This window comes from Mustela putorius, unplaced genomic scaffold, assembly GCF_011764305.1.
Source record: "Mustela putorius furo isolate JIRA1106 unplaced genomic scaffold, ASM1176430v1.1 tig00000788_pilon_pilon_pilon, whole genome shotgun sequence".
In the NCBI taxonomy this organism is placed as follows: Eukaryota; Metazoa; Chordata; class Mammalia; order Carnivora; family Mustelidae; genus Mustela; species Mustela putorius.
Window position 1 is genome coordinate 5,876,327 of NW_025421481.1, and position 27,599 is coordinate 5,903,925.

At 34.6% G+C, this 27,599-nt stretch overlaps 2 protein-coding genes and 1 pseudogene across 2 annotated transcripts in view; 2 read left to right on the forward strand and 1 right to left on the reverse strand.

The window, feature by feature from the left end:
• The window catches only part of ANKS1B (ankyrin repeat and sterile alpha motif domain containing 1B), a 1,114,451-nt gene that overhangs the window by 95,585 nt on the left and 991,267 nt on the right, over positions 1-27,599 (forward strand).
• LOC101692102 (dolichyl-diphosphooligosaccharide--protein glycosyltransferase subunit 4-like) lies at positions 10,709-10,822 on the reverse strand. Its single transcript, XM_004742936.1, has one exon. The coding sequence runs from the start codon at positions 10,820-10,822 to the stop codon at positions 10,709-10,711; it is 114 nt and encodes a 37-aa protein (XP_004742993.1).
• Positions 12,521-14,646, forward strand: LOC106004865 (annotated as a pseudogene).

The following is a 27,599-nucleotide window of genomic DNA, read 5'->3' on the forward strand; positions in this document are numbered from 1 at the left end:
GATCTTGCTATATTTCCTTATTAATTCTAGTAATTTATGTTTCTTTGGATTTTCTACATGATAGCAGCAGTTTTATTTCTTCCTTTTCATTGCTTATATCTTTTATTTCCTTTTCTTGCCTATTGCATTGGCTATGACTTCTAGTAAATTGTTGAAGAGCAGTGGTGTTAGTGGCATCTTTATTTGGTTTCCAGTCTCAAGAAGAAAGTTTTCATTGTTTCATAATTAAGTTCAATGATTGCTGTAGAGTTTAATTTTTATTTATTTTCAGAGTATAATGCATACATGAGGTATGTATATAATATTTGTATAGCACAATTCTTGTAAACTGAACACATTTGTGTCGTAAGCACTCAGATCAACAAATCAGCCCTCCTGGAGCTCTTCTCTTACTTATTTGCATTCACTATTCCCAAAGGATTACCACTCTCCTGACTTCTAAATGCCTTAAGTTTTTAAAATAGAAACTTTATAATCAGCCTAAGACAGTTCCATTTTATTGCAAGTTTGCTAGTTTAATTTTTTTTTTATCATGAATGGGTGTTGAATTTTATAGAAAGCCTTTCCTGCATCTTTTGAGATGATCATATAATTTTCCTTTCTCATGCTGTTCCAGTAGTAAATTACATTATGTTATAGAATAGACTGAACTTGATCATCCCTTTGATATTTGTAGGATTTGATTTCCTGATGCTTCATTTAGGAGTTTTACATTCATATTCCTGGGTAAGATTTGCCTTTGATTTTGCTTTCTTGAGATATCCTTATACAGTTTTGGTGTTGTCATCCTGGCATTCAAAAACATGTTCGGAAGTGTTTCCTATTTTTCTGTTCTTTCAAAGAGTTACGTGTACTACTGGAGTTATTTCTTTCTTAAGAATTTGGCAGAATAAAGAGATTTATGTCAAAAGTTGTCTCTAGGATGGGTTAGAATGGGGGAATATATGGAGATCTGTTGGCATTTATTCTAATTCCAATATAAGGTGACAATTGCTTTGACTAGGTTGGTGGCATGGGAAGAGAAAGGACAAATAATAGCAGTGTTGACCTTTTGATTCATACAGCATTTTATAGCTCATATATTGCTTTTATTTTGAGTTTTACAATGATGTTGGTAAGTAGAAGATTTAAAGAAAGGAGGAGTTGAAGAGAACTGTAAGCTTTGGCTTTTAAGTTACTGAGAGATTACTGGTGCCGCTGACTTAAGTAGTGATGTCAGGTTCCTTTTTTCCTCTCTTGTTGAAGAAGGACTATAGAACATATGTGTTTATTATCTTCTTCCTTGAACCACTCTGAATGAAAGAAGAAATATAAAAACAAAAAGTAAATCAGTGGTGATGCTGGAAATCAGGAAGAATGGCCTGAGAAAATCGTAATTCCCTTATCTATAAAATGATAGGCATAGATTAAGTGATTGCTATTTTTTTTTTTTTGGATTTCTAAACTTCTGTTGATTATATAGGCTAACTTACAAATTCACATCTTCTTATAGTAATTTGTTTCATAGAAGAGATCTGTGAGAGCAAATACTAGAATCACAACTTTGGCAATTAATTTTTTGACAAATTGCTCTCTCTTTTTTTTAAGCAATTTACTCTTAACACAATACTACATTTTAAGGAAAAGACATTGGATTAAGGGGCAATGGTGTTGAAAATGTTAAGAAAAAAATTGACATTGGCAGAATGTCAGCCACATAAATGACTTTACTGCTTGGGACAGCAAATAAATAAACAAATCAATGTAGCTAATCTTAATGCAATAAATCTTGGCTCAAATATGAAGAAAATTGAGTAATAGGGAAATATGGCACAGAACAAAGTTAATTCTGACAAAAGTGAGGAAAAGGGGGCGCCTGGGTGCCTCAGTGGGTTAAAGCCTCTGCCTTTGCCTCAGGTCATGATCCCAGGGTCCTGGGATTGAGCCCTGCATTGGGCTCTCTGCTCAGGGGGAAGCCTGCTTCCTCCTCTTTCTCTGCCTGCTCCTCTGCCTACTTGTGATCTCTCTCTCTCTCTGTGTCACATAAATAAATAAATAAAATCTTTTAAAAAAAAAGTGAAGAAAAAGTACATAAGTGGAAAAAAAAAAGCTGCTCTAAGTTCTAATGTTTGATAAACATATGCTTGTACTTCTGTAATAGGGCCATAGAAACTATCCTAGTAAAGGGTAGTTTCATCTAAAGTATTTGTATTTTTCAGTTGGGAAGACTAGGCACAAAGGTGGTTTCAATTCCACATCAGGGATTCTTAGGTTGCCAGCAGGGAAAACCAACTCTAGCTAAGGAAGCAGAAAAGGACTCTATTAGGAAGTTACTGGGTGGTTCACAGAATTAAAGAAAGGGCTCAAGACCAGGTTTGGAGTAGCATTAGGTGTCAGGAAAACAATATGGAGGTTCCTCATTTTTAAAAACAGAGCTATCCTATGACCCAGAAATTGCACTACTGGGTATTTACCCCAGAGATACAGATTTAGTGAAAAGAAAGGGCACATGCACCCAATGTTCCTAACAGCAATGACCAAATTAGCCAAACTGTGAAAGGAACCGAGATGTCCTCCAACAGATAATGGATAAAGAAGATATGGTTCATATATATACAGTGGAATATTACTCAACCATCAGAAAGGGTGAATATATATCATTTAAATCAACTTGGATGGAACTGGAGGGTATTATGCTAAGTGAAACGAGTCAAACAGAGAAAAACAATTATCCTATGATTTTACTTATATGTGAAACATAAGGAATGTGTAGAGTACAATAGAGGAAAGGAGGGAAAACTGAAGGGGAAGAAATCAGGGAGACAAACCATTTGAGACTCTTGATTCTGGGAAATAAACTGAGGGTTGCAAAAAGGGAGGTGGATGGGGGATTGAGGTAACTGGGCAACAGCCATTAAAGAGGGCATGTGATGTGATGTGATGAATCATTGGACATTATATCAAAAACTAATGATCTAGTATATGTTGGCTAATAGAATTTAATTAAAACAAAATAAACAGTAGGGTTTTCTCATCCTGTCAGAGCTCCAGTTCTGCGACATGATCTTTCCATCCTTAAGCCGTTCTACTTTAGATCTAAATTTTGGAGGCCATCTCCTTAGTAGAGCTTCGATTATTAGTCATCCCTGTTTAAGAGGAAGGCAGGGAATATTGATTTCTGGTCCCAACAAGAATGAATACAATAGAGAAGAGGGAGTGCTCTGAAATGAAATGGAGTGTTGTTACCAAAAGAAGGAAGAAATGAATTACAGGCATCCAGCTCCCCACAAATATTTACTGTGTAGTCCAGGTTGAGGCATAGGTCTAAGTAAAAGGACTCCTAATTTAGATGGAATAAATACCAAAAAACTTAACAAAACCCCAAACCTCCTTTTTTGGATGGCTATTAAGCTAGGTTCTGCCTGCCTAATTTTCTAGCTTCTATTAAGTAGGTGATTCATAAGTTTGCTTTATGTCAAGTCCCTTTCCCTCAGCTTCTTACTTTCCTTTAGAACTATAGTTACATGTAAACAAATTTCCAAAACCTGTGACTTGTAGCTCTCACTCGGCTGCTAAGCATTCACAGCTGCCAGGATCCCCCAACTACTCTTTTCCACACTGTCTAGGAGGTCTTGGCACTGACCATTTCTGGAACTAAGACCAAGACTGCAAGACTTCTTCAAACACTTTATAAATAACCCAGTTTTAAATCTGAGGTCATTTTCCATATACTGACTTGAATAAAGGGCAGTTAGGAGTCTAGGAGGCCAGTCTATAAAGTTTGCTAAAATATCACTGGAGTGGAATAGAAGCATAGCACTAGTTAGCTCAGTTTTCTGTAATGTGACAAAATCTAAATTGTCCCCTCTCACACTCAATTAGATAGTATCTTGGAGTATAAAAATTATTATGTAATACTTCCATGAGCTAAGCTTTGAATCTTATTTAAAGAATATAGGTTTGAAAAGGAAACCAAATTAAGACAGTCATATATGTATATGGTTCTGTTAGTTTCTCACACTAATTTCTCATTAACACTGATGTTGCTTGCCTTAAATTATCTGGGGATGCAGTGTGATGGTGTGGGAGAGTGGAAAGATTACTAGGCAAAGGGTCAAGAGGTGTAAGCTGTGGGCTCAGCCTTAGTTAGCTCTACAAATTCCAAATTTAGAAGAGAAGAGGAAATCTATAGTTGCTCTCTGTAGTAGCTTAGGATCTAGGCAGGTTAGAGCTAACTTATTAGTGTTTTGAGTGCATTCTGTTTTGGGAAGTAATGATGGTATCTAAGGATGGAGACTTTGCTATATGCAAGACACTGTCTTGACTTTTAAAATATATCATATAAATCACCTGGCAACTCTCCAAGATAGATGATGTTATTCTCATTTCACAGATTAGGAAGCTGTCCACGGCTTAAGAGCTTGCCCAAAGTCACATGGCCAGTATGCAAAATCTAAATTGGAACCCAGTTCTATCCAACTCCAAAGCCCATGCTCCTTCTTTCTTTAAGAATTTTAGAATTGTATAAGATCTGTTATCCATTTTTGTATGCTGCTTCCTCCTTAGCATCTATCAGAGAGTAAGCTAGGAGGGAAGATTAGTGAATGTGAACAAAGGCACAAGATATGAATGCTCAGGTATATTCCACTTAATAATAAATAGTTCAGTGGTTTGAACAAGGAGTATGTGAGGGACAGTGTGATATCATTTTGAAAGTTAGGTTGAGGTGGAATCATGAAATCCTTGGTTATTAGGTCAAAGGATTATTAATATTTTCAACAGTCATTGGGAAATGCAATTTTTACCCAAATGGAAAAAATTAAGGGATAGAACTATTTTTTCCCCCCTAGCATTAGGAAAAAAAATAGTTCAGGTTTGGGGGATGTTGAAATAAAAGTTTTAAGGAGCTCATTGGCAGGGCCTGGAAATACCTGCTTGAGCTTTGGAGAGGGATCAAGGATTGATTAAATTTGAGAGGCACCCACATAGAAGAGCAGCAAAAAGAAAAAAAAAAATCACTATCTGGATGTTAGTCTATATAGGAATGAATGAAAAAATGGTACAACCCACATGGAAATATTAGTTCCTAACAAGGTTTGCCTTTCCATTCCTTGTGACATCTGAGTGTAGGGATGGAGAATTCTGTAACATACTACTCTTTCCATCTGGTCTAGGAATACTGGGTGAGCTCTCTAAACTAAGAGAGATAAATCCAGTTTTTCTTGTGTCGTCTTTTCCACCTTTACATTTTCTCTTTTTCACTCCCTTTCTCTCCTACAGGATTCTATTTCTCCACACTTACTGCTGCAGTAAAACTGTTTGGTGGCATGGTATAAAAAAAAATAGAATGGACTGTAGCACTTGGATATTGAGTGGGAAGGTGAAAAAGTGCATGAGGTTAATTTCTTATTCTGTATTGAAGATCAAGGATATCCCTAAACTTGAATATCCCTAAACTTTATATCTTTGATAGCTGAATAGCATTCATAGTATTTAGCTACGTTAAGCAAGACATTATGGACAAGCTAGACTACTTAGCATTATGGAAAATATGAGACAATCTTTAGAGCCCTTGTTCAGGTGACTGTTAGATAAAAATAAAAATATTTTGTAGCATATGAACTGGGTTCATTAGCTATCTTAAGTCTACCTTTGTCCTTTTTCTTACTGTTGTTATTATATAAATAACACAGATGTTTTGCTTTATATCTACTGTAGGAAACAGTCTAATGCTGATTTTAACTATGGAGAGCCTCTCATGTTTTTCCACTCTGAAAAACACTTTGTGCTTTTTTTTAAATATCCTTTTACAAATACAATCCTGAACTGCTTTGTTTCCTTTTTTTATGCATAAGAACATGCTCATTGGAAGCATATTGTGTGTGACCATTGTCCCTTGTTCAATTTTGTGCACTGATGGTGAGCAGAAAATCTTTTTAGCTTCCTTCTTTGGAAAAATGATTTCTACAACACCACTCCAAAAATTCAGTGTTAACAGTAAAATTACTTCTAGAGCTATTACAATGAAGAATAAGAGAAAAACCCATGTTAAAAATGAATAATGCATTTATTTTAATCTTTGGCTTCTCTCCTCCACCAGCTTCTTATTTGGCTACAAAAAGGATTCAGTTAAATTCCCCAAAAGTGTTAATTTTTTTTTTTTTTCTGGAGCTGTTCCAGTAACATGTCAAAGGAATTTTGAAAACGAACACTCACTTATATATAACGGCTTTGGAATACATAATAGGATATATATGCTTTTAAAATGATCAGGAGTAGAGCATGAAGAATATAAAAAAGAAGGTGTAAGCTCCTTTATTGTTGTTAATGATTAAACCAAAATTGTTTGTATGTGAACAGATTTAATTGTTTACAAAATCTGCATAACACTGTGGTTAACAGAATGAGATGATGGAGAGGGAGAAATACGAGATTTTATCCTGATTATGATTCATAGGTGTTCATATAATAAATTGCTTTTCCTAAATATAATCTGAAAGAAAAATAGCAATGAAAGCAATTAGGTACTTATAGACAACTAAAAATAGTTCTATTGATTCTGTATTATTAATTATAGGTTAATCTGAATCAGGAGGGTAATAAGACTTAGAAAACGAATAAGGTGTCCTTAGATTCTTGAGAAGGGTCAGTGACAGGGTAACTAGACACCTCTTTTTAAAGAAATTGCTCTTCTTAACGATTTGACTTGTTCTACTAAGGATTTTTTTAAATATTGATTTTCTTCCTTTATTTTAAGTGATTATGTGAAATATGAAGAGATCAATATCATCATTCTCTAAAATATTATTTGTTATTTTGCAATTTATAACAATATATCTGTTTCCACTTTCTCTTACAAATTTTTCTCTACACTGGTCAAATATGAATAGATCTTTGACAATGCATAGAGTTGTTTTGTTTATGGAATGTGCCTAATGATTGTGGTAGTCTGATTGTTCTATTAACCCCAGTTTCACACACTTTGGAAACCATTCTCCATGTGTCCTCCAGGGAGCTCTTTCTTTAACATATATATTTGATCATATTAGTAGACTACTTAAGATTCTTAAGAGACTTTCATGACCCCAGCCTTTGCACAGTCCTCCCTCTACTCTACCTGGAATATATTTTCTTTTCTTTCTTCCTTTTTTTTTTTTTTTTTTTTTAAATGAAGCCTTCTCCAGACTTTTACAGGCTGATATATCCTGGTATTTTTGGCCTTTGTGTCTTCATTGTAGACTTTCATTATAACACATGTAACACTCTTTTTTTTTTTCAATATCCATGTTTGTGTTTCTCTTCTAAACTCAGAACTCCAAAGAGGATGGGAGTCCAAGTAGTGTTTTCAGATTCCCAGTAAACATTAATCTTTGGGATTCAGGAACAAGAAATCATAATTCCTAGAAATTCTTAGGAATTCCTGGAAGCATAAGTTGTTCTTAAAGTACTTACAGCAGTCTTTATATGCTATATTCATTATTATGAATATCTAAAATTCATATACTATATGAATAGTATATTCATATACTATGAATATGAAATACTAAGCTTAGTAGTATTTATAAAGAAGTGTAGCTTCCACTGAATATTTTTAAACACTAGAAAACACCAGTGAATAGTTAGTGGGTTTTTCAAATTATATAATATGCAGACTTCCTAGTAAAGCTTAATAGACAATACAGAATCACATGGCAAATTGCTTATGTAAGGACTTATTTTGCTTCTAAAACTTGTTATTTCTTGAAATTCTACTCATAGGATTTATATGAAGTATCTTATGGATATAAATATGTTAATATTTATTTTGTTTTCAGGAGTGATTCACTCTTAGCCCAAGTAGGGCCATGAACACACATTTAACTTGACAACAGCTACAAACAAGATTGACCAATGAAATTGTGACCCTCTTTCTTCTATTTTTGCCTGCCCTGGTTCCTAGAAATGTTGATCTTAACCTTCTACTCCTTGTGTTGTGTCAGCACTTACTGTTCTGGTTGCCAGCTTGACATCTGTGTGTTCTTTTAACCAGTAATGTCTCCATGTTGTTAAGCTTTAATTCTCACAGCAGAATTATAATACATTTTTTAGTTCTGATTTTCCTTATTTGTAGACTGCTTTTTCTTTTTGAGGGGAGATTTACAATTCAAAAAATTATCAGTTTTTCTGAGAAATGCTGGAAACATTCTTTTTTTAAAATTATTTATTTATTTATTTGACAGACAGAGATAACAAGTAGGCAGAGAGACAGGCAGAGAGAGAAGGGGAAGCAGGCTCCCTGCTGAGCTGAGAGCCTGATGCAGGGCTCTATCCCAGGACCCTGGTATCATGACCTGAGCCGAAGGCAGAGTCTTTAACCCTCTGAGCCACCCAGGCACCCCTGGAAACTAATTCTTATATGGAAACAGTCTTCAATGCCTTGTGTATCAGACATTCAATGAAATATTTTGAGATATTTCCTAAGTGAATGTTCCTTTTTAGTCCTAAAGCATGTAAGATAGTATCTGGTGCTTAGAGATACTTAAGATACCTAAATAGATGCATCTGTGGCCTTTTTGAATCAGTGTCATGATAAAGTAGGGCATCAGAGTAGATTTTGTATTGACACCAGAAGTGCCAGGTTAGCTTACAATATTTTGGCAGTTTGGGAACAGGTATCCTTTATTTAGCTAAAATCTATGCAAAAACTGTTAAGATGGATAAAACTCACCAGAAACTCCCTGTTATATGCTTCTGTAGCACTATATAGCTATCTTTTATATTTTATAGTATTTCTATCTATGGCCACTAATTAATGACTTGTCTGATTATTGGTTGATACTTGTATTCTTGACTAGACTAGGTTTCCTGAGTGCAGGGATTATTTCCCTTATATTCGTAAGTGTGATCCTAGAAGGTGCTAGTTAACCACAGTACATGCATGGAATAAGCATTTTATTAAGTATTTATTATATGCATAAGTGAATGAAGGAAATAGCAATCTGAATGAAGCAGAGTAGTCTCAGAATGTGGGACTGAGAGGTTCTGAAGAACAATTTGAAAACCACTACTATATTCTTTGACACAGGCTGCATAATTATGTCACATGGTCTTGCAAAAGGTTTTCTGTATGTAAGATTGGTAGTAAAATATTATTACTCTAACTGTATGCCTTTTACCCCATTTTAGTAACATCTTTCATTATAAGAGATAGTGCATTATTAGTATTGTCATTGTTCCTATTATTTACTAACTTGTGACCTCTTTAGAAAGAGTGTTCTACCCCTCTCAAATTACTAAGTATTTTTGCCCAAATCACTCCCAAGGGTATTATAATATAAATGATCTATATTCTAAAGATTAAAAAAAATCTTTATTTAGATATTTAGTATCTCCTTCTTGATTAGTATAACTAGATTTGTGAAACGGAATAGACGGTATAGTAATACTTAGGTTGTTTTTACTTACGTCCTGATTTCATCTTGGTGATCATGTTTGGAGTAGGATGAGGGTGGAAAACTCAATTTGGAAAATTTGAACTGGAAGGGTTTGGAGATTGGGGTATGTGGTGGAAGAGGCATCTAATCTTCTGAATAGGTATTTTAGATAAGAATTTTCTGAAATTGTTAAGACTTTCCTCAACTTGTTTTTATTCTTTTTAACATAAAAGACCATCTGTATTCTGATGATTTCTAGGTTTCAAATGGTAAGGATAAAAAAGTATAAAAGTTTATTCTACACAGAACTAGTTTCTGGAGCTGGAAAATACGGAGGTTGGAGAGCAGCTACTCAGAATATTTGGTTGTTGTCCTGGAAAACTAAAATTTATGCTTAGAGTGAAAATGTAGATGTCTTAGTACAGATTTTTATGGAAAGTCAAACAAAAGGGGCTGGAAAGGAAGAGCATTTTATTGAATCTCTTGTATTCTTTAATTTTCAAAATACTAATTCTTGGATTTTTATCAGGTATATTTTATTTTATTTATTTGTGGGGAATTTGGACTAATGTTTATATTTGTGGCTGATTTAGAGTATATTGAACTAGCTAAGAAATTTTCCCCATATGTATTTACCAAAAACAAAGAGAGCTATCAATTTTGAACTCGACATTAACACAATCTTCACTGAAAAAGAGCAATCAAGCAAATTTAATCTATTCATACAAAATTAACTCTTTTCCTTGAATCACTTAATGTAATTGTGGTATTTCTGGTTGAGATTGTAAAATGCTTTCAACTATTTTGTGGGGATTAAAAAGGAAGACAGAAAAAACTATTCTATATTTATAAAAACCTAACATTATTGATATGTTTTGTGTATTGAAAATTGAGTTAGATGATAGAGAATTTGGTTTACTTTGAAGCTGCACATTTAAAATAAAGACTACAGCGAGAAGATGGGACTTTCAAGTTACTAAGGACTTAGGATAAATATTAGAGAAAAGAAAGAGTTCATAAAAATAATAACTCCAATGAATGGGCTCTTTTTAAAAAATCTATATTTTTATACAGGGGGGAGGAAATAGAAAAGAATAGGGCCCAATGCTGGGCCCTATTCAGTGACAGCTTCTTGTTCCATAGGGTTAAGGAAGACTTTGAGGAAATAAAAATTGTTTGAAAAAAAAAAAACATAGGTATAGTTGCTTTGTATGTTGTAATGGGTAGAGTGATGAAGGGAAATGTGAAGGCCCCTCACACTCTACATTTTGCCTCAGACTAAGTTCTAGAACTCTGGAGTAAAAAAAGTGCTACTTTCATTCCTGCTTTTTGGGGTTGTTGATAGAAACGAAGTGATAGAGAATGACAAGCAGGAAGGGTGACATGTTCAGCATGTTGGTAAAGATGGTGAGATGCACGTCTGTGATCATGTTCTGATGCAGTGTGTGCACTAGCTCCAATGAATGGACATTTTTGAAAAATAAAACAATTATTAAAAATACGATTAAAATAGTTGTTTCAGAAGGCAGAAAAAAACACAAAGAGAGAAATTATACTGTATAGGATTCTACCTTACTTTGCTACCTGAGCACCTTTCAGACATGGATATCTCTCACTGGAGTAGATTTCTAACATTTCTGATTTTGTGCTCCCATGCTATATCACTTTCTGGTAACTGGCTTAGGGAGGCTCCTCCCCAGCTTTATCTTCAGGTATATATATCCCTTCAGATTCACTTCTCTGCATCTCTTGTCTTGGAGAAAGTGGTTGCTGTTCTACTTGTAGAATTCCAGCAGATCTTTTCTTATATCTCAGGTTGAATTCATAGGTGTTCAGAATGTTTTGATAGATATCTAGCTAAATTCAAGAGAGCAGATGAAATGAGGTTGCCTACTCTTCCACCATCCTGCTTCCTTCTCTAAAACCTGTACTCTTTATAAAATACTGGTGAAAGAAGTTGAAGACAATACAATGAAATGGAAAGGTATCCCATACTCATGGATTAGGAGAATAAATATTGTTAAAATGTTTATACCACCCAAAGCAATCTACACATTAAACGTAATCCCTAGTAAAATACCAACAGCATTTTTCACAGAACTAGAACAAACAATCCTAAAATGTTCATGGAACTGGAAAAGACCTCAAATAGCCAAAGCAGTTGAAAAAAGAAGATGAGAACTTGGGGAATCACAATCCCAGATTTCAAGATAAATTATAAAGTTGTAGTAATCAGAACAGTATGGTATACTGTCACAACAATAGACTTATAGATTAATAGGACAGAATAGAAAATGTAGTAATCAAAACAGGATGATACTGGCACAAAAATAGATACATAGGATCATTAGAAAAAAATAAGAAACCCAGAAATCATGATTACATCTTCAATTAATCTTCAACAAACAAGGCAAAATATGCAGTGGGAAAAAGATATTCTCTTCAACAAATGGTTTTGAGAAAACTGGATAGCTACATTCAAAAAAATGAAATTGGATCACTTTCTTAATCCATACACAAAAAATAAACTCCAAATAAATTAAAGATCTGAAAGAACTGAAACCATAAAAATTGTAGAATACAGTGCAAGCGTTAATGTCTCTGACATTGACCATAGCAACACCCTTCTAGATAGGTTTCCGGAGGCAGAGGAAACAAAAGCAAAAATAAGCTGTTGGGACCATATCAACATAAAAGCTTCTGTACAACAAAGGAAACAATAGAGCTAAAGACAACTACGGAATGGGAAAAGATATGCAAATAATTTATCCAATGAAGGACTGGTAGCTCTAATGTGTAAAGAACTGCTACAACTCAACACCAAAAAATCCCCCAAAAGTCCAATTAATAAATGGGCAGAATACTTGAACAGACATTTCTCCAAAGAAGACATCCCGATGACCAGCAGACACATGAAAGGATGCTTAACATTACTCATCATTAAAAAAATGCAAATCAAAACTGCAATGACAAGGCACCTCACACATGTAAGAATAGCTAAAATCAACACAAGAAAGGAATATTTAAGAGGATATGGAGAAAAAGGATTCCATGTGCTCTGTTGGTAGAAATAATGAACCTGTGTAGCCTTGTGGAAAACAGTATGGAAGTTCCTCAAAAAATTGAAAATGGAAGTATTATATGATCTGGTAAGTCCACTACTGGATATTTACCAAAGCATGCAAAAACACTAATTTGAAAAGAAATATGCACCACTGTGTTTATTTTAGCATTATGTACAATAGCCAAGTTATGGAGGTAGTGCAGATGACAATGGATAGATGAATGGATGGATAATGGCTGTAAAAGATATCAACCATATATCATAAAATCTTATTGAGTCTTCAAGAAACCACAGTTAAAATAAAACCAGTAAGCATAAATCATTGTTGATAATATGGTTGTCAGATACAAAAATTGCTGTCACAAAAAAAATGAGGTCACATTTTTAAGAAATGTTTCTGTAATGTCATGAAGAGGAAATAATGATGTGTCATTAAAATTCCACATTATTCATTTTGATTTTATCTTTGTGTACAGTGTAAGAGAATGGTCGAGTTTCATTCTTATACATATAGCTGTCCAATTTTCCCAGCACCATTTATTGAAGAGACTGTCTTTTTTTCCACTGTGTATTTTTTCCTGCTTTGTCGAAGACTATTTGACCGTAGAGTTGAGGGTCCATATCTGGACTCTCTACTCTGTTCCACTGGTCTATGTGTCGGTTTTTATGCCAGTACCATGCCCTCTTGGTGATCACAGCTTTGTTGTAAAGCTTGAAATCAGGTAACGTGATTCCACCAGCTTCATTTTTGTTTTTCAACATTTCCTTAGCAATTCGGGGTCTCTTCTGATTCCATACAAATTTTAGGATTATTTGCTCCAGTTCTTTGAAAAATACCAGTAGAATTTTGATCAGAATGGCATTAAAAGTATAGATTGCTCTAGGCAGTATAGACATTTTAACAATGTTTATTCTTCCAATCCAAGAGCATGGAATAGTCTTCCATCTTTTTGTGTCTTCTCCAATTTCTTAAATGAGTGTTCTGTAGTTCCTCAAGTACAGATCCTTTACCTCTTTGGTTAGGTTTATTCCCAGGTATCTTATGGCTCTTGGTGCTATAGTAAATGGAATCGATTCTCTAATTTCCCTTTCTGTATTTTCATTGTTAGTGTATAAGAAAGCCACTGATTTCTGTACATTGACTTTGTATCCTGCCACATTACTGAATTGCTGTATGAGTTCTAGTAGTTTGGGGGTGGAGTCTTTTGGGTTTTCCATATAAAGAATCATGTCATCTGCGAAGAGAGAGAGTTTGACTTCTTCATTGCCAATTTGGATACCTTTTATTTCTCTTTGTTGTCTGACTGCTGTTGCTAGGACTTCTAATACTACCTGCTCTTGGGACTCATCCTAGGACCCTGAGCCAAAGGCAGATGCTTACCTGACTAAGCTACCAGTGCCCCAAAGAATATTTGATTACAGTTCAATCACAGATTTTGTCGTTCTGTTCTCCATCATGGACAAGATCAAGGTGAAAAGGAGATCCCCATTCAGGAACTTCACATCCCCAGGCACTGCCTCAACATCTGTGTGGGGGAGAGTGGAGACAGACTGAGTGAGGCAGCCGAAGTGCTGGAGCAGCTCACAGGCCAGACCCCTGTGTTCTCCAAAGCTAAATACACTCTTTGTTTTTTTGGCATCAGGAGAAATGAAAAAAATTGCTGTGCACTGCACAGTCCATGGGGCCAAGGCAGAAGAAATCCTAGAGAAAAGTTTAAAGGTATAGGAGAATGAGTTAAGGAAAAATAACTTCTTGGGGTGCCTTGGTGGCTAAGCTTCTAACTCTTGATTTTAACTCTGGTCATGATCTCAGAATCATGAGATCAAGCACCCTATTGGGTGCTTGAAATTCTCTCTCTCCCTCTGCCCCCCCAACGCCAGCTCATGCATCCGTTTTCACTCTCTTTCTCTCTAAAATAAATAAATAAAATATTTATTTAAAAAAAAATAACTTCTTTGATATTGGAAACTTGGTTTTGAGGTCCAGGAACACATTGATCTGGGGATCAAATATGACTCAGTCATCGGTATCTATAGCCTGGATTTCCATGTGGTACTACTCTGAGCAGGCTAGTTTTCAGCATCACAGATAACGAGCACAGGACAGTCTGTGTTGGGGCCAAACACAGAATCAGCAAAGAGGAGGTCACATGCTGGTTTTATGATGGGATTATCTTTCCTGGCAAATAAATTCCTGTGTGTATCCAAAAGGCCAATAAAAATTTTTCAGTGAAATGTAAATAAAAAAGAAAATAAAAAGTTTGATCACAGTGATAGTACTGTGTATGGCCACATTTCTCAGATTACATGATGAAGTAGAGACAAGGTAGGATTATGGATGGTATGAATTATGTCATTAGAAAGTTTAAAAAATATACATCCCACCTTTAAGAACAGAGAATATACATTTAGTGCTCATGTAACATAAGAAAACCATATACTAGTTTCCAGAGGACATCTAAAGGAATTTGAAGTTGAATAATTATACCCTCTGACTATAATGTGGTAAAACTAGAAGTATATTTTTAAAAGACAACAAATCTAAGCATTTGTAAATTTAAAAGCAAACATTAATTTTCAGGGTACAAAGGAAATAAAAACTGAATTTTATAAACTCCATGTATAATAATTGAAATGAAATATGAATTGTCAAAACCTAAGTGATCTGGACAAAATTCTACTCAGTAGAAATGTCATAGCCTGTAATGATTTTATTTTTAAATAGGAAAGAATAAAATAAGCATTCAACTAAAGAAAATGATATAATAGGGGCATCTGGGTGGCTCAGTGGGTTAAGCCTCTGCCTTCCGCTCAGGTCATGATCTCAGGGTCCTGGGATCGAGCCCCACATTGGGCTCTCTGCTCAGCGGGGAGCCTGCTTCCCCCTCTCTTTCTGCCTGCCTCCCTGCCTACTTGTGATCTTTCTCCCTGTTAAATAAATGAATAAAATCTTTAAAAAATGATATAATAAAAAGTTGTATGTTGAATTGTTTTAGTTAAGAACAGAAAATAGTAAATTGGGGTGCCTGGATGGCTCAGTCAGTTAAGTGTCTGACTCTTGATTTCAGCTCAGGTCATGATCTCAGGGTTGTGCAATCAAGGCCCACATCAGACTTCGTGTTGGGCATGGAGCCTGCATTTTCCCTCCCTCTCTCTCTCTTAAACAAACAAAAAACAAAATACAAAGAAAACCCCAGAAAGTAGTAAATTATTAAGTAAACAAACAAGTTGTGAATAAATGACTCATTTGGTAGATGTTTGATAAAAATAATGCTAACTATATCTTTGGATATGACAATAAAATAGACCCATCTAGGCAAACTTGAAGAAAAAAAATAATACAGAACATTAGGAATGAAAATGGTGATAGCATTGCGAGTACAGAAGATAATAGATATAAAAATATATCTAGTTTTTAATCAATAAATTAGAAAACAAATGGAAATAATTGACTTCCTAGAAAAATATCAGTTACAGATTGATGCATGTCTTAGGTGACTGTACTGATAAATCAATAACCATAAACACACTGGAAATTTTCAGACTGTACTCCACAGAAGTGCTAGTTGTAGGTAATTTTACATGTTATTTCAAATTTTCAAGTGATAATTTGATTTCTAGATTAGTTGATTTATTCTGGAGGTTAGAAAAAGACAGAAAACTCTTCAGTTTACTTATTCTGATACCAAAACTGAAATGAAAGAGGTAAGAAAACTGGAGACCAATTTTACATATGAATAAGGATGCATAATCCTAAATTATAAATAGCAGTCTAGGATTATATTTAAAAATATATTCCATGGGAAGATAAACTTAATTCCAGGAGCATAAAGATGATTCTTACCAGGAATTGAATATGTTAATGTATTAAAAGGGAAAACCTATATGATCCTGAATTATATCCCAAATAAATTTAACAAACAGTAAGAACATTCTGGATTACTTTTTCTATAGAAACAATGATTAATATGTATTAGGCACTGATCTAGCACTCTACATGGACTGTCTAATGTAATCTTCCTAACATCCCTATGAAGTAGCTAGTACTCATTCGCTTATTTTATATAGATAAGGAAACAGGCACAGAGTGGGTACATAATCCTACCACGGTCATGCAGTTACAGGTGGAACCAGCATCTGAACTTTGCAGTTTGAATTCCAAGTCTGTGTTTTTTTATCTATTATGCTATTCTTTGTCTTTTTGTTCATTACTGAAAGAACAAATGCTTACTTAATGCCAAAAGATATCCAGTAGCAAACATCATATTAAATGGTATAAAATTCATGAACAAGACAAGAATTATCCTCTCATTATTTTAGTGGTTCTAGTCAATGCAGTTGTTTTAGGGAAAAAATAATCCAGGATAAGGGGCACCTGGGTGGTTCATTTGGTTAAGCGACTGCCTTTGGCTCAAGTCATGATCTTGGAGTCTCAGGAGTCCCTCATCAGGCGTCCTGCTCAGCAGGGAGTCTGCTTCTCCCTCTGACTTTCTCCTCTCATGCTGTCTCAAATAACTAAATAATTAACTAAATAAGTAAAGTCTTTTAAAAAATCCAGGATAATGTCAGCTGATTAGCAATTCCATCTGCCACCTGAAATCCCCTTGCCATGCAACATAACATAGACACATACTCCGAGGATTAAGGTATGGAATATTTTTGGGATACCATTATTTTGCCTACCATAGTAGCTTTGGAAATATTGTTATCTAAGAAGAGAATGAGGATAAGAAGAACAATTGCCACCAAAATCAGTGTTTGCATAATAGTGAGAAATTAATCTGCCTTGTCAGTTGGTTTATTTATTTATTTATTTATTTATTTTTTAGTTGGTTTATTTTTTATGAAATATATCCAGGTGGAGAAGAAGAGAAGTGAGGGCCAGGAGGAATATGTTTTATACTTTTAGGTCTAGTGACAAAGTTGAATGTAGGTTGAAATAGATGCTCTAGTTTTCTTTTCTTTTCTTTTCTTTTTTTTTTAAAGGAGATGTAGCTTCTTTTCTTTCTTTCTTTTTTTTTTTTTTAAGATTTTATATATTTAATTGACATACAGAGTTCACAAGTAGGCAGAGCCGCAGGCAGAGAAAGGGGAAGAAGCAGGCTCCCTGCTGGCCAGAGAGCCGGATGTGGGACTCAATCCTAGGACCCTGGGATCATGACCTGAGCTGAAGGGAGCCACCCAGGCACCCCTAACTGGACATTTTAAATGTACATGTATGGTCACACTATTTTAGACACATTTGATCCACATGAGATGATTCTAGTGATAATAGAAGCTCATGATAATAAAATTATTTCATCACTGTGGAGATCAAAATTTAGAGTGCTCCAAAACATGTTTATGTCTGTCCAGTTCATCCAAAAATGGAATCAGTCTATTAAGATTCATACTGCAAAGAAAAGGGACTTTGTTTTGCATTGCTTGAAATTATCTGATGTGTCAGATGACCATTTCTATATATTTTGACCCTACCTGCAGCATTTGATGCACATTCTCTGTGAGTCTGAGTATCTGGAACCCTGGAGTGATTTCAAGGGTCAGGAGTCAACATGAGAATGAAGAAAAGCTGAAGCAGTCTTGACTGCTAGGTGTTTACTCCAAAGATCCAAATGTAGTGAGCCAGAGGGGCATCTGCACCCCAAAGTTTTAGCAGCTGTGTCCATAATAGCCAAACAGTGGAAAGAACCCAGGTATCCATCGACACATAAATAGATTAAGAAGATGTGGTATATACAATGGAATACTACTCAGCTATTAAAAAAATGAAATCTTGCCATTGGCAATGAAGTGGATGGAACTAGAGGGTATTATGCTATGCAAAATAAGTCAGAGAATGACAATTATCCTATGATCTCACTCATATGTGGAATTTAAGAAAACAATCATAGAGGAAGGAAGGAAGGAAAAAAATAAAACAAGACAAAATCAAAGAGGGAGACAAACTGTAAGAGACTCTTAATCGGAAACAAACTGAAAATTGCTGGGAGGGAGGAGGATGGGAGGATGGGGTAATTTGGTGATGGACATTAAGAAGGTCATGTGATGTAATGAACACTGGGTATTATATAAGACTGATGAATCATTGAACTCTACTTCTGAAACGAATAATATACTATATGTTAGTTAATTAAATGTAAATTTAAAAAGAACAGTTGAAACAGTCTTATGTTGCTCGTGGATATTTCCCATATGTTGGTAGAGGGTGTAATGATCAATATGTAGAATAGCTGAGCCTAAATCTTATTTACTATACTTGTGAAAATTGGCCCAAGAAACTCAGGCTTACAGTTTATTTATGAGTACTCTTCTCTAATATATGAAAGCTCAGGGAATAAAACATTCTGACTCATGAATGTCCTGGTTATTTGGAAGCTCTATAGAAAACCCACTTTGTTTATGTTTGTCCTAAAACATAGTAATCCAGTTTGTTGCAAATTAAATCTATGGTAATGGGGGATCTCCAGTTGGCTCAGAGCACTCATCCTGGGCAAGAATTCCCACAAACAGAATTTAAAATATTGATAAGTAAGTATAGGAGGCGGAATTGAGTGTATTTTATACTAACACCAAAGATCTATAAATTTCCCTTTTGGGGAATATGTAATAAGCATTTACAACTACTTAGAAACTTTTGAATTTTGTAAAATGGATTTATGTTAATATGGGTCCTCTTTTTGAATTTGAGATTATCATTGATAAACGAGGAGCACAGTGCAAAAAGTTGGAATGAAGTAGAACATTAGCATGAAGCTTAAGCTTTTAAACAAGTTTTACTTTTTAAATTAAATTTTTAGTTGGAATCTCTGGGTCTGGCTTATCTGTAGTGTTTCAAATATGTGTGACTGTGCTGTGGATACATGGATATGTGCTTACAGGCTCTATCAATAGGTGCAGTCAAATATATTTACATATATGCTAAAATTCTATGCTAAACCTCCTTGTTTAAAAAAAGATTACGTGTATCCACATCCATTCTATTTAGGAAAGCAGACATGCACTAGATATTTCTATTCATGCTATTATAATTCTTGTTTCTTTCTGATAATGGGGAACTGAGAATGGAATGGGTAAATCAAATAAATCTATGGACCCTGGATCTTATTTTAGTTATAAATATCAGTATCTTCCCTTATTAACTGTTTATTTTTAAAGATTTGAGAGAGAGAGAGAGAGAGAGAGTGAACACATGCATGTGAGTGAGTGTGAGGGTTAAGGGATGAGGGAGAGGGAGAGAGAAAATCTCAAGAAGACTACTTGCTGAGCACAGAGCTCTACATGGGGCTCAATCTCATGATCCTGAGACAATGACCTGAGCTGAAATTAAGAGTTGGATGCTTAACCCACGGAGCCATCCATGTGCTTCTCCCTTATTAGCTCTTTATAATGTTTCATAACAACACGCAGGGCATTTTAGAAATAGTTTGAGTTAATTTACAGTATTTTCTCATTTCTTTTCCATCCTTTGCTGAGGTATTCCTGAGCAACATAGTGTTCTAGTTAAGTTTAACTGAATTCTGACTTTCCACAAAAGACACCACTGCCCTTGGCAGTTCTCTCTAATGGAAATATCTCGTCATCCATGCATTTCGTCAATGGTAGGAATTCATTCTTTTGCTCTTATCCTATCTTACGCATGCCTTCTCCCATATTTTTAAATTTTAGACATATCAATTTGATTTCCTCCCTCTTCTTTTTCCACCACTTTATCTACATTAGTTCGGATTTCTTTGTTCTTTCCTTGACATATTAGCCTGACTCCCTGTCACCAATTTGTTCACTCTGTTCACCTTCCAACTGTCACAAGAACTCTCATTCTGAAACACTGATCTGATTATCTTTCTGATGCCTAGTGTCTTTCTGATAACCCTCTTAATTCCAGGTTGCTTGCAGAATAAAGACTAAGTTTCTTGACATGTTATAAGGCTCTTCACAATCTGGAGTAAACCTGTATTTTATTGCCTTTTTGTTTTTCTTTGAAGGTGAATATGTACTAATCTTGACTCTTCAGATATTTCAGAGGTGAATGTTGTTGTTTTTGCATTCATTTTTCTATTTTAATGTAAATCTTATACAATGGAAATAATCATGTGTGGATATAAATGGCTTAATACATGTACAACATTAGGATATATATATTTTTTAAAGATTTTGTTTATTTATTTGACAGAGAGAAATTACAAGTAGACGGAGAGGCAGGCAGAGAGAGAGAGAGGGAAGCAGGCTCCCTGCTGAGCAGAGAGCCCGATGCGGGACTCGATCCCAGGACCCTGAGATCATGACCTGAGCCGAAGGCAGCGGCTTAACCCACTGAGCCACCCAGGTGCCCATAACATTAGGATATTAACACAATATTCTGCAGTTTGCTTTTTTTCACTTAATATGTTGGGTTAACTCTCAAGTTCTATATGTAGAGACCAGACTTACTTAATTTGGTAGATGTTATCCCATGGTGTAGGTGAGACTTAATTTTTCCCATTTTGACAGGCATTTACAGACTTTCTCTTTTATAGTATTAAAGTTATATGGTAACTGATTTTGTATCTGTGGTCTTCATATTAGTACTCTTATTTCATAGACATCTAGAGTAATTTGCAGAAAAAAATTGTGAAACAAGTAGCAATGAGAGGATCTGTGTCCCCCCAATTATAAATAATACTAAAAAATATGATTCTGGTGCTAGAATAGAGAAATCAAGGAATACAAGAAAACCCCTAAAATAGATCAGTAATGCATATTAGAGTTTACTCTAAGATAAAGTTCATATTTGAAAGATGTAAGAAGAGGAAAAATCATTCAATAAACAGTCCTGATAAATGTTTTAATGACTATCACATACCATTTGGTATCCCTTCCCTCAAATTTGCCTGTTATCTTGTAGTCCAGAGAGCATGAGTTTTTTATCCATTCCAGAGAATAATTCTCCCATTCTGCTGTTCCAAGAAGAGAAGGGGATTTGTGAATCTAACTGATTTAGATTTTCAACTGATATTGTTGCTTATTTCAGTATCCCATTTTTTATTTTTGAGTCGTGTTCCATTGTATGGATGTGTCACTGTTTATCCATTCATCTATTAATGAACATTTGAGTTATTTCAGTTTTGGACTACTGTAATAAAGCTTTATGAATATTTATGTATAAATCTTTGTGTGGACATATGCTGTCATTTGTCTTGACTATATACCTAGGGTAGAATTGCTGATTGTATAGTAATTATTTGTTTAAATTTTTAAGAAACTGCCAAATTATTATCCTGAAGTGGTTGGTACTATTTTATGTGCCTACCTGCAGTTTGTGAGAGTTGTAGTTGATTTAAATCCCTGTCAACATTGGTATGTGAAGTCTTTTTGATCATGGCCATTTTAATAGATATGACTAGTGTCTCACACTTTCAATTTACATTTCTCTAAAGACAAATGATCTTGAGTTTCTTTTCATGTTTTTTACTTGCAATCTGTATATCTACTTCGTTGCAGTATTTGCTTCAAATCTGTTGCTCACTTTTTTTCTTATGTTATTGTTGATATTATTATTAGTGTATTTTAGGATTTCTTATCTAGATTAAAGAAATGTGACTTGCAAGAGTTTTCTCTCAGTTCACTTCCTTTTTATTCTCTTAATGGTGTCTTTGAAGAGCAGAAATTCTTAATTTTGGTGAAGTTTTAGTTTGTCTGATTTTCATGTATGGTATTTTGATGTCCTATTAGACAATCTTTGCTTAACCTAAGGGCACAAAATTTTCTCATAAAATTTCCTGTAGAAGTTCTGTGGTTTTAAGTTTTGCTTTTAAATATGATTCCTTTTAATTTTTTAAGTTAATTTATTTTGGCCTAAGGATATCCATTTGTTTCAACACAATTTTTTGAATGCTTTAATGAATTGCAATTGCGCCTTTGTCAAAAATCAATCACATATATGTATAGGTCTAAATGTACTGTATTCCTCCATTCTCTTCCATTGATTTATCTTTAATATTGTACCATCTCTCTCGTTTACCATATAGTTTCATCATAGTCTTAAAAGCAAATAGTGTAAGTCTCTTTGTTCTTTTTCAAAGTTACTTTGGCTCGTTGAGGTCCTTTCTTTTCCACGAGTTTCAAAATCAGTTAGTTTCTACAAAACAAGATTTCTGGGATTTTCATTAAATTACATTAATCTCAGGATCAATTTTTAGAAAATGAACATCATAACAGTATTGAGTTTTTTGATTTATGAACTTGTTATTATCTCATCATTTGTTTAGATCCTGTAATTTCTCTCAGTATACACGTTTACATATCTTTCGTCAAATTTATCCCTAAACATTTCATCTTTTTCATGCTATTGTAAATGGTATTTTTTATGTTGATAATATCATTTGCTTGACAAATATTTATTAAATATTTAATGAGAAAAAAAGAAGTTGACTGGGAAACATTTGCTGTAACATTTCTTGCTTTGTATAGCACTCTTCTACCCTCTGGGAAATAATCCTTCCAAGTAAATGGTCTTAGTAGGAGCTGCCAGTCAAGGTAACCCACCCTCTTGGCCATAGGTTTGGACACACCATCCAAGCCAATCAGAATCCTTCTACAAGATTTTCGAGTACTTGGGCAAGTGAGTGGTAGAAGGAAGAAGATAGTTCCTTTCCAGCCAATGAACTATTAGAATCCCTATTCTGGACAGTCTATATGACTCCCAAATCTGCATCTCTGGCTCTAATTTCTCCTCTAGAATCTTTTTTTTTTTCATTTTTAAAAAATTGAAATTCAATTAATTAGCATATAATATATTATTGATTTCAGAGGTAGAGGTCAGTGATTATTCAGTCTTATATAATACCCTGTGCTCATGTAAATGGTATTTTAAAACAAAACTTTGATTTCTGATTGTTCTTTGCTGGCATGTAGAAATACAATTGCTATTTATATTTTGAGTTGTATCTTGGACCTCTGCTTAAACACACTTGATTTGGTTGGATGTTTTTTGGAGCTGTTGGAGGCCACGGCATGGTTGGACCAAACCAGGCCCTGACTTGTGTCTCCTTTAAAGTCCGACACCTTGACAAGGGGTTAAGGATGGGAAAGTTGAGTAACTGAGAAAGGGTTGGTGCTATGTGTTGTGCGCTCACCTACGTGACTTCCCACACGCTCTCCCTACAGAAGGGAACAATGTGGTTAGGGTCATGAATTCTTAGTTGGTCCTTGTTGTTCTTGTAACTCCCATAACCCACTCCCTGGTTGATTGTCTTGCTGATGGCTCTAGCCGAGACTACCTGGCATCATGAGGTTTGCTTGTAGTTAATGTAAACTTGTTATAGGAACTTGCGGTCATCTGACTAGATACTGATGTATTACTCCTTCTATTGTGGTCTGCCTTATAAATGCTTGTAAGATGTGGAATAAAATCAGCACTGTTGGACATCCTCCTCAGTGCCCCTCCTGCCCCATCTCTTTGTCTCTTAATTTCTTTTCACCATCCTCTTAATCCTCACGTTTTCCTGGTCGATTTGTTGCGCCAGCTGCGACATGGAGCAAAATTTCTTTTTGAAAATGTTTTGTCTTGAGTAATTTTATATTTATAGGAGTATTTCAAACATAGGTCAAAGAATTCCCTGTACTTTTCACATAATTTCTCTAATTAAACACAAATTTTAATTTTAGTGGGGGCTTTTTGGTAGTTTTTTTGGGTAGGTTTTCTATATACATGGTTATGTTATTTTCAAATAAAGAGATTTTCTTCTTTCTTTACAATTTTGATGCTTTTTATTTTTTGTAATTGCTTTTCTACCCACTACTTTGGTCAGAATCTCTGGTATATTTCTTGGGGGTTTTAGGTCTGGGTATAGTGTGCTTGATGGTGGTACATGATATAATTAAGTTTCCTAAGCCTCTCCCCTTCTTCAGGGTTGTCTGGGATGGAATCTGTTGAGGATGGGAGGTTCTCAGTGTGTCTAGGGATTGAGTTGGGTTAGGAACTACCCAGCAGCAGAGGGGTTCTCTTTTTTTTCTCACATTTAGGTCTTTCATCCATTCTGAGTCTATTTTTGTGTATAGTGTAAGAAAATTGTCTAGTTTCATTCTTCTGCATGTGGCTGTCCAATTTTCCCAACATCATTTGTTGAAGAGACTGTCTTTTTTCCATTGGATATTCTTTCCTGCTTTGTCTAAGATTAGTTGACAATAGAGTTGGGTGTCCATTTCTGGGTTCTCTATTTAGTACCATTGATCTGTACATGTGTTTTTGTGCGAGTAACATTCTGCCTTGATGATCACAGCTTTGTAATAGAGCTTAAAGTCAGGCATTGTGATGTCCCCAGCTTTGTTTTTTGTCTTTTTTTTTTCCCCCCAGCATTCCTTTGGCTATTTGCGATCTTTTCTGGTTCCATACAAATTTTAGCATTATTTGTTCCAGCTCTGAGAAAAATGTCAATGGTATTTTGATAGGGATTGCACTGAATGTATAGATTGCTCTGGGTAGCACAGACATTTTAACATTATTTCTTCTTCCAATCTATGAGCATGGAATGTTTTTCCATTTCATTGTGTCTTCTTTAATTTCTTTCATGAGTGTGCTACAGTTTTCTGAGTACAGATCCTTTATCTCCTTGGTTAGGCTTATTCCTAGGTATCTTACGGTTTTTGGTGAGATTGTAAATGGGATCAACTCCTTAAAATCTTTTCTTCTCATTCTTTGTGTATAAAAATGCTACTGCTTGTTTCTGGGATCAGTGTTACAGAAATTACTGGTTGTGCTCTATTCTAGAATTTTTATGGTTTCAGATCTCACATTTGGGCCCTTAATCTATTTTGAGTTTATTTTTGTATACAATGTAAGAAAGTGGTCCATTTTCACTCTATCACATGTAGCTGTCCAGTTTTTCTAACACCAATTTGTCGAAGAGAATATCTTTTTCTCATTGCATATTTTTCGCTTATAATATTAAAGATTCACCACATAATTGTATTTTTAAAAATTAATTTATTTTTAAATTTAAAGATTTAAACTTAAATCTTAAATTTAAAGATTTTTTTATTGATTTAATATTTGACAGAGAGACAGCGAGAGAGGGAACACAAAGTGGGCAATGGGAGAGGGAGAAGCAGGCTTCCCACCGAGCAGGGAGCTGATTTGGCATTGGATCTCAGGACTCCAGAATCATCACCCGAGCTGAAGGCAGACACTTAACCAACTGAGACATCCAAGCAACTCAGTACCATAATGTTTTTTGATTACTACAGCTTTGTAATACAAGTTAAGTCTGTAGTTTTGATTCTCCCAGGTTTTTCCTTTTTCAAATTTGCTTTGGCTATCCAGGGTCTTTTGTGTTTCCATACAAATTTTAGTATTGTTTGTTTTAGTTCTGTGAAAAATTTTGTTGGTATTTTGATTGACATGGATTGCATTAAATGTTTAGGTTTCTTTGGGTACTTTAGACATTTTAACAATATTTGTTCTTCCAGTCCATAAGCATGGAATGTCTTTCCATTTCTTTGTGCCATCTTCAATTTCTTTCAACAGTGCTGTATTATTTATAGAGATGTTTCACTTCTTTGGATAATTCTATTATTATTTTTTGGTGTGGTTGTAAATGGGATTGTTATCTTAATTTCTCTCTCTGCTACTTCCTTTTTAATGTACAGAAATATAACAGATTTCTGTACATTGATTTTGTGTACTATGGCTTTATGAATTCATTTCAATTATAGTAGTTTTTTGGTGGAATATTTAAGGTTTTCTACGTATAGTATCATGTCATCTGTACATATTGAATATTTTACTTCTTTCTTACCTGTTTGGGTGCCGTTTATTTCTTTGTGTTGTCTGATTGCTGTGGTTGGGATTTATAGTACTATGTTGAATAAGAGTGGTGAGAGTGGACATCCTGGTCTTATTCCTGACCATTGCAGCTAATCTCTCAGTTTTTCCCCTTTGAGTATGATGTTTGTTGTGAGTTGGTCATATATGGCTTTTATGTGTTGAGGTGTGTTCCATTTAAACATTCTTTGTTGAGGGTTTTTATCATGAATGGATGTTGTAATTTGTAAAATGCTTTTTCTACACCTATTGAAAGGATCATATGGTTTTTATCCTTTTTCTTATTAATGTGATGTATCATGTTGAGTGATTTGTGAATACTGAACCAGCCTTGCATCTTGGGAATAAATCCCATCTGATGGTGGTGAATAATGTTTTTACTGGATTATTAGATTCAGCTTGCAATATTTTGTTGAGAATTTTGCATTAATGTTCATCAGAGATACTGGCATATAATCCTCTTTTTTTGTAATGTCTTCATCTGATTTTGGTATCAGGGTAATATTGGTCCTGTAGAATGAATTTGGAAGCTTTCCTTCCTCCTAATTTTTGGGATAGTTTGAGAAGAACAGGTATTAATTCTCCTTTCAATATTTGGTAGAAATAGCTTGTGAAGCTGTCTGGTCCTCGTCTTTGTTTGTTGGGAGTTTTTGGTTACCAATTTGATTTCATTGCTGGTAATCAGTCTGTTCAAAATTTCTATTTCTTCCTGCTTCAGTTTTGGTGAATTATATGTTTCCAGAAATTTACCCATTTTTTCTAGTTTGTCCAATTTTTTAGTATATAATTTTCCATAATATTCTCTTATAGTCTTTTATATTTCCATGGTATCTGTTATTTCTTTTCTTTCGTTTGTGATTTTGTTTATTGGAGCTTTTTTTTTTTTTTATAAATCTCACAAAAGATTTATCAATTTTTTAATCTTTTCAAAGAACCATCTCCTGGTTTCATTGATCTTTCCATTGCTTCTTTTAGTTTCTGTATCATACATTTCTGCTCTACTCCTTATTTCTTTCCTTCTTCTGGTTTTAGGTTTTGTTTGATCTTTTTCTAGCTGCTTTAAGTATAAGGTTAGGTTGTTTATTTGAGAATTTTCTTGTTTTTTTTGAGTTAAGCCTGTATTGCTATAAATTTCCCTCTTTGTGCCATTTTTCCTGCATCCTAGAGATTTTATATAATTGTGTTTTTATTTTCAGTTTTTCCCCATGTAGTATTTTTTTCTTGTTTGATTTCTTGTTTGATTCATTCATTGTTCAATAGCATGTTATTAAATGTCCACATATTTGTTCTCTTCCCAGATTTTTTCTTGAGGTTGATTTTTAGTTTCATAGTGTTGTCCTCAGAA

Excerpts from the sequence above, each read along its gene's own strand:
- LOC101692102 (XM_004742936.1), bottom strand. The coding sequence starts at position 10,822 with ATGATCACAGACGTGCATCTCACCATCTTTACCAACATGCTGAACATG.